The following is an 8,100-nucleotide window of genomic DNA, read 5'->3' on the forward strand; positions in this document are numbered from 1 at the left end:
AAAATAAAATAAAATAAAATAAAATAAAATAAAATAAAATAAAATCATGCACAGGTCTGTCAGCCCATTAAATATAACACATAAACAGCCAAGTAGCCATTTTTCCAGCAAAAAGCTCCCACAAAACTTGATCACACTAGTTAGGCTATCGCCTATGTCAAGCAAGCCAAGCCTCATAAAACTGTATATATCCTTAGTCAAGCAGGCCAGGTAAACAATGACTCTCAACATCATTCTGTTCTGTAATATTGGTCACATATTTATTGCAAATATCAGGCCCTAAACACTGGAGATAAAGTGCACTGCTATTAAGTGTCCAATATGAAGTACAATGAGATAATCAAATCCGTTTTTAAATTAATTTCCTTTATTACAGACAAAATGAATTACTAAATTTACTAATTAAATTTAATACTTTTCTTAAACAAGTACTATTCACACACTTTCATGAAGAACCTCAATTCACAGTAGACCAATATTTTTGTAAAACAGAATAACAATGTTATGGCAATGTCAAATTGCTATAAAAGTTTCCAATTACTCTTTTTTTTTTGAGACAGAGTCACTCTGTCGCCCAGGCTGGAATAGTGCAGTGGCACAATCTTGGCTCACTGCAACCTCTGACTCCTGGGTTGGAGCAATTCTCCTGCCTCAGCCTCCTGAGGAGCTGGAATTACAGGTGTGTGTCACCATACCTGGTTAATTTTTGTATTTTTAGTAGAGATGGAGTTTCACCATGTTGGCCAGGCTGGTCTTGAACTCCTGACCTCAGGTGATCCACCCACCTCAGCCTCTCAGAGTGTGGGAATTACAGGCGTGAACGACCGCACCCGGCCAATTACTCATTTTTTGAACTTAATGCATCACAAACACAAACACATAGTTTAGAGATAAGTGGGCAAACCACACTTTGAGTAGCACTGAATCAGACCATAAGTAGGACTAACATTTTTAAGTTCCTTCAATTAGCTAGTCATAAATCAATCCAAACACATCATCAAAATTTAGAAAAAAAATTAATTTACCTTGGGAAAATATTTGTATAATCCCATGTACGCAAGTTGCAAAGTAAGAAATGGAGCAAATATGGACTGTGAAGATAGAAGATAAAATTAAATATTTCCAACATAATCATTCAAATTACAATAAATCAAACAGCAGCTATAAAATTCCAAGCACAAGCTGTAAAAAAAATTGTTATTATTATTTTTTGAGACAAAGTCTTCCTCTGTCACCCAGTCTGAGTGCAGTGGCACGATCTTGGTTCACAGCAACATCCACCTCCCAGGTTCAAGTGATGCTGGTGCCTCAGCCTTCCAAGTAGATGGGGTTACAAGCGCCCGCCACTATGCCTGGCTAATTTTTGTATTTTTAGTAGAGACAGGGTTTCACCATGTTGGCCAGGATGGTCTAGAACTCCTGACCTCATGTGATCAACCCACCTCGGACTCCCAACATGCTGGGATTACAGGTGTGAGTCACCTCGCCTGGCAATTACTTTTTTTTTTTAAGATGGGAGTCTCACTCTGTCGCCCAGGCTGGAGTGCAGTGACGCAATCTCGGCTCACTGTGACCTCTGCCTCCTGGGTCCAAGCAATTCTCCTGCCTCAGTCTCCCATAAAATAGTAATTTTAATGGTTAACAGTAATCTTGTTTCCTCAGAAGGGTGAAGAAAATAAAAGATTTGATTTCCTAACATAAAATATGTTTCTCAGGTCATACAATTCTTTCACATTCTTTTAGTGTCCCCAAAACTGTCTTCTCTCATAAAAACTCATCTTTTAAATTATTTAAAGTATTAAATAGTGACAGATGTTTAACACATCATGCAGTAACATCTCCGTCACCCAGAGGGAATTAATTGACATCCAGGAAGCACACAGACAAGGCCCAGCACTCAAAATAGATGGCATTCTTCCAGCTATGCAGAAGGCTGAGGCAGGAGGACTGCTTGAGCCCAGAAGTTCTAGTCCAGCCTGGGCACCACAGCAAGATCCTATCTCTAAAACGTTTTAAACAACAACAAAACTAAATGCTTGGCTGGGCATGGTGGCTCATGCCTGTAATCCTAGCACTTTGGGAAGCAGAGATGGGCGGATCACGAGGTCAAGAGATCGAGACGACCATCCTGGCTGACAAGGTGAAACCCTATCTCTGCTAAAAAATTAGCTGGGCATGGTGGGATTACAGGCGTGAGCCACTGTGCCCAGCCCCTCATAACTACTTTTAAAATGAAACCATTAAGAAGCGAGTGAAGGAGCAAACATTACTAGATGGCAGTATGGTGACAGCAGTAAGAAACAGTTGAAACTCTGATAGCTACAAAACCCAGAAAACCAAAACAAAAAAATTCACACAAAAATAGGCATAACATTAAAAGCATGAAAGCACAGAGCCCTTCAGATAGAGACAAAAAAGAGGCAGCTCATTAAATGCTGAAAGTATCACCGATCTTTGCATTACAGCAAACTATGTTGACAAGTTATCATCAAGGAAAAACAAATAAAATCTGTTCAACAGGTTCTATTTATGAAAACATCTGCATAAAAATAGATTTTAGGCCAGGCACGGTGGCTCACGCCTGTAATCCCAGCACTTTGGGAGGCAGCGGTGGGCAGATCACGAGGTCACGACATCGAGACCATCCTGGCTAACACGATGAAACTCCGTCTCTACTAAAAATACAAAAAATTAGCCGTGCATGGTGGCACGTGCCTGTAGTCCCAGCTACTCGGGAGGCTAAGGCAGGAGAATCACTTGAACCCAGGAGGTGGACATTGCAGTGAGCCGAGATTGCACCACTGCACTCCAGCCTAGGCGACAGAAACTCCATCTCAAAAAAAAAAAAAAAAAAGATTTAAAAAAACTGTTTTGCTTAATGATATAAACTTTAATTATCTGGATAATTCATTTATGTGCCTGGTACATAGACCTAAAATGTCTACTGAATGGAAAAACCTCAGTGCAAGACACTGAACTATGAGCTATGCTTTTCTGCATTCTTCAATATACTGTAAAACAAAATGACCACATCATGGTACAACCAAAATGGACTCATTATGACACTACATTAAGAAATGCTGAAATGTCTTCTGAACCATAGGAAATTTACCTCATATTCAGGACCACAGGAACTGCATTTTACTATTTCAAATTATTTGAAAATTGATAATATACAGTATATATATATGTAAAGCACTTAACCCTTTGGTTAAAGAATGAAACTGCTAAGGTTTAATCCCAGCATCACTTAGTAGCTGTGTGACCTTCGGCAAATGATTTAACCTCTCTGAGTCTTCATTTCCCAATGGATTCAAATAATACCAAGTTCATAAGAATGAGGATTAGATGAATTAATATATGCAAAGCAATGAGAAGGGTCCGTAGCATGAAAAAAGGGTTTCAGTACAGTCATCCCTCAGTATCTGCAGAGGACTGGTACCAGGTTCCTCCTGATAGATGCTCAAGTCCCTTATGTAAAATGGCACAGTATTTGCATATAACCTACTCAATTCCTCCCATATACTTGAAATCATTTCTAGATTTTTTTATGCCTAATACAATGTAAATAGTTGTTATACTGTTTTTATTTGTATTATTTATTATTTGTTATTATTGTATTATTGTTTCCCCAAATATATACACATACATATTATTTTTGAGACAGGGAGGGTCTCACTCTGTCACCCAGGCTGGAGTGCAGTGGCATTATCCTGGCTCACTGCAACCTCCGCCTGCCGGGTTCAAGCAATTCTCCTGCCTTAGCCTCCCAAGTAACTGGGATTACAGGCGTGCACCACCACGCCCGGCTAAATCCAAATACTTTCAATCCACAGTTGGTTGAATCCACATAGGGTGCAGAACCAACTGATATGGAGCACCAACAATAATTACTAGGCTCTGTATTTAACCAGAACACTTCATTCTATAAGATGAATAGCAAAGTTAATAATGTATCTTCAAACAGCCACATGGATCCGGTAGATATTAATTTTGGCAATGACTTCTATGGGTCAAAAGCACTCATAATTATTAACATTTTGCATTTTCCATTAAGTTAGTTAATAATTTACAGATCTTTTCTTACCAAGTATTTGCAAACAAAAGCTCTGACTCCAAGAGCAAGAAGAGCACATCCCACCAATCTAAATATTCGAAAAGAGTCAAATTCTTCTGTTGTACTTCCATCCTCTTGACTCGGTTTTTCACTAATCAGCTGTTTCCTTAGCTTCATTGCTTCTTCGAATCTGGAAAGGTACTGCTCTAGGCCATGGCGGGCACCCCTCTGGACTGAGTCCGCTGTCAAGTCCCCTCTGTTCCGCTGCCGGAGCTCAAGGTTGACATCATTACTGCACTCAGGTGGTTTAATGAAAGAGTCCAATTTGTCTCCCAGTTGGGTCCCCTTTACCTCGGCCACACCACCCTGCTGGTCAGTTGTTCCTGTACTGACTGAATCACCCAGCACTACTCGTTTTGAAACTGAAGGAACGCTGAGGGAGTTCAGTTTATCACTGTCCTGCTGCTTTGATTTTGTTTGACTTTCTTCTTCTGAGAAAAGAAATTTAAAAGCCTTATGTATTTATTACATACTGGCAAACACCTTACATGTTTATGTTTTAAAATATGCTGTTGCAGCTAGAACTCAGCAGTCTCTGAATCAAAATAAATAAATATTGATTCTGCATGAAAGAAAAGCTGGTTTCGGCTAGGCACAGTGGCTCACGCCTGTAATCCCAACACTTTGGGAGGCTGAGGTGGGCGCATCATGAGGTCAAGAGATTGAGACTATCCTAGCCAACATGGTGAAACTCCGTCGCTACTAAAAATACAAAAATTAGCTGGGTGTGGTGGCATGTGCCTGCAGTCCCAGCTGTCTGTAGTCCCAGCTACTCTGGCTGAGGCAGGAGAATCGCTTGAAACCCGGGAGGCAGAGGTTGCCATGAGCCGAGATTGCGCCACTGCCCACTGCACTCCGTCTGCATCTGCCTGGCGACAGAGCGAGACTCCGTCTCCAAAAAAAAAAAAAAAAAGTTGATTTCTTCCTCTACACCCTCAAAATATATCACCCAAAATGAGTATTCTGCAGAGGAAATAACTCAAACTTTATGGGTAGGAGATAAGATTAGTAGACCAACTAGGAAAGATATTCAGAGATTGAGCAAACTGAAAAGACCAACTTTTTATGGATAATATATCCCAGATGTATGATTGCATTGCCTGCCTTAGCTTATTTGGTTAAAAATATAAAATCAGTAAGGCATTTTAAAATCTGTATTTTAAAATTAGATTTGTGAATCCAGTGCCCTATGAGCATAGGGTGTGGCATATCCCACAGCTACTGTTTATGTGGTCAGACAACCATTAGTAGGTAATTCAGCAGTTTTAAGATGCTACTCTGGTGTGGTTTTTTTTGTTTTTTGTTTTAAAAAAGGCCAGGCACAATGGCTCACACCTGTAATCCTGTAAGCCCAGCACTTTTGGAAGCAAAGGCTGGTGGATCACTTGAGGCCAGAAGTTCAAGACCAGCTTAGGCAACATAGTGAGACCCCCATCTCCACACACACAATTTTTTTTTTTTTTTAATTAGCCGGGCATTGTGGGGTACGCCTGTGGTCCTAGCTACTCTGGAGGCTGAGGTAGCAGGATTGCTTAAGCCCAGGAGTTTGAGGCTGCAGTAAGCTATGATCATGCCACTGCACTCCAGCCAAGGATACAGAGGGAGACCTTGTCTCAAAAAACAAAACCTTTAAAGACATAAAATTTTCAAAGCAAAAGAACAAAATATAGAAAGTACCGGCTGGGCGCGGTGGCTCAAGCCTGTAATCCCACCACTTTGGGAGGCCGAGGCAGGCGGATCACGCGGTCAGGAGATTGAGACCAGCCTGGCCAACATGGTGAAACTCCGTCTCTAATAAAAATACAAAAAATTATCCGGGCGTGGTGGCACGTGCCTGTACTCCCAGCTACTCAGGAGGCTGAGGCAGGAGAATTGCTTGAACCCAGGAGGCGGAGCTTGCAGTGAGCGGAGATCGCACCACTGCACTCCAGCCTGGGCAACAGAGCGAGACTTCGTCTCAAAAACAAAAAGAAAAAAGAAAAAAAGAAAGTACCTCGGGTAATACCGTAAATAATGCTTTAAGAATAAGTAGCCTGATAGAGAAATGTTTCTTCTAGGGTTCTAGAAGAATTTGAAATGTTTTTCTTACCTCTCATTTGAACTATCTAAAAATGCAGAGCTATACACCTAAACCTTCCAGAACAAAAGTCACAAAGATCTAAGGAGCTTGCGAGCACTGACTAAAGACCAATTACTAAAGGAAACAGTGGAAAAACACTAGGGCGTGCAAATTGTTCAGTTATACTCACGTGAAATAAATTTTTTTAAAATAAAATCATTGGATATATGTTTGGGGGAGGAATGAGGCGCTCTCCTTTAGAAATGCAGTTCCAGACATCAATGACATCGATCTCCCCTGGTGAGGAGAGGAAACTCTCAGGTGCACGTCGCACTTGCTGGGTCTCTGAAGAATGCTCACTCTCACTTTTCCCACCTTTTCTTGCCGGCCCGTAGGTGACAAGTGTTGAGGGCACTGAACACAGACACTAGAATATGACCACAGAGTCCCTGATACACGTAGGACGAACTAGCGGCCAGTTCCGTAAAGACAGGCTGATGTGGGCGGACAAGAGTTACACAGCAAAAGGCAAAAGAAGGTAGACGCTACAGAAGGCACTGTAAGGAAAAGCACTTGGAACCTTAACAAGGAAAGCCATCTTCCTAAGGGGAGCAGTGGACACGACAGTCTGGGGATACAACGTGCGCCCTTCAAGACGAGAAGTGGCTAAGGAAAAAAGGGGCTGTTAACGTAACTGGGCAGAGACAGCGAGGGCTCTGCAGGCAGGGTGGGGAAAATCTCACAGCGAGGCTCCGGGAAAATTGAGGGGAGCGACTGGGGAACATTCTGGGGTTCAGGAATGAGAACTTGGGATATAACCGAAGGGGCGGGACAGAGAGGAAGTCAAAGAGCAGGGCTTGGTCAAAAAGGTCAGTGGAGTGGAGGTGGGAGAGGGAAGAATGACCCTGAAGATTCAAGGGGAGAGGCGGGAGACAGAGGGGAAATCGAGGCTCTTACCCGCGCCGCTCCCGGGCCTGTGAAAGCCCATGATCCGGTTGATGCGCTGTTCGGAGTTCATGAGCAGCTTCCTCCGACGCAGCTCGGCTCGACGCTGGGAGGCCGACAGGCCTGAGCCCGCTGGGACCCCCGGCCTCTCCCCGCCGTCGGTAGCGACAACCATCGACTCCATCCTCCCGTCCACAGTCTGGGAGGGGTGGCAGGAGCGCTGGTGTTGGCCGCCGCGGCGAGGGCGATGACTAGAGACCAGGTCGCGAGGCGCGCGTCCCCTTCCCACTATAGTCCCTCCCCCGAGCGCGGTGCCGGAGCCTGTGAGCTAAGCACGCAAGCGCCGCTCCACGCGACGAAGCGCCAGGCTCTGGCCGCCATCTTGAGTGAGGGCAGCTCTGGACGCCCTGATTCCTCCCCAACTCGTCTGGCCCTCACCCAACAGACCCCTCTGCTGTTCACTCGGAGGTGAAGAAAATCAGCACCCAGGGCCCGGAGTGGTGGCTCACGCCTGTAATCCTAGCACTTTGGAAGGCCGAGGCGGGCGGATCACGAGGTCAGGAGTTCAAGACTAGCCTGGCCAACACGGTGAAACCCCCGTCTCTACTAAAAATACAAAAAATTAGCCGGGCGTGGTGGCGCGCGCCCGTAATCCCGGCTACTCGGGAGGCTGAGGCAGGAGAAGCGCGTGGACCCAGGAGGCCGAGGTTGCAGTGAGCCGAGATCGCGCCACTGCACTCCAGCCTGTGCTACAGAGCAAGACTCTGTCTCGAGGGAAAAAAAAGAAGAGAAGAGAGAGGAGAGGGAGAGGCGAGGAGAGGAGAGAAGAGGAAAGGAAACCGGAAGTGGGAAAGGGATGGCAGTGAATAATCAGCCTAGATTTGGTGCCAGGAAGCAAAATGGAGGTTGCAGCGGCAGTCGCTTGTTTACAGACCGGCGGCCTCGCTTGTAGGGAGCCACGCTTAAACGGAGCCTTACG

General features: G+C 44.3%; 1 protein-coding gene across 1 annotated transcript in view; it reads right to left on the bottom strand.

Annotated features, from left to right (window-relative positions):
* The window catches only part of CAMLG (calcium modulating ligand), a 15,733-nt gene extending 8,293 nt beyond the window's left edge, over positions 1 to 7,440 (bottom strand). Inside the window, exons 1-3 of the mRNA XM_011969207.1 lie at positions 7,134 to 7,440; positions 4,088 to 4,548; positions 1,026 to 1,091 (exon numbers count right to left, since the gene is read on the bottom strand). Of these exons, the coding sequence (XP_011824597.1) occupies positions 1,026 to 1,091; positions 4,088 to 4,548; positions 7,134 to 7,305 (699 nt within the window). The 5' untranslated portion in view covers positions 7,306 to 7,440. The remainder of the gene's footprint in view (positions 1 to 1,025; positions 1,092 to 4,087; positions 4,549 to 7,133) is intronic.
* Positions 7,441 to 8,100: the final 660 nt, after the last annotated feature.

Source organism: Mandrillus leucophaeus, unplaced genomic scaffold (assembly GCF_000951045.1).
Source record: "Mandrillus leucophaeus isolate KB7577 unplaced genomic scaffold, Mleu.le_1.0 Scaffold88, whole genome shotgun sequence".
Lineage (NCBI taxonomy): Eukaryota > Metazoa > Chordata > Mammalia > Primates > Cercopithecidae > Mandrillus > Mandrillus leucophaeus.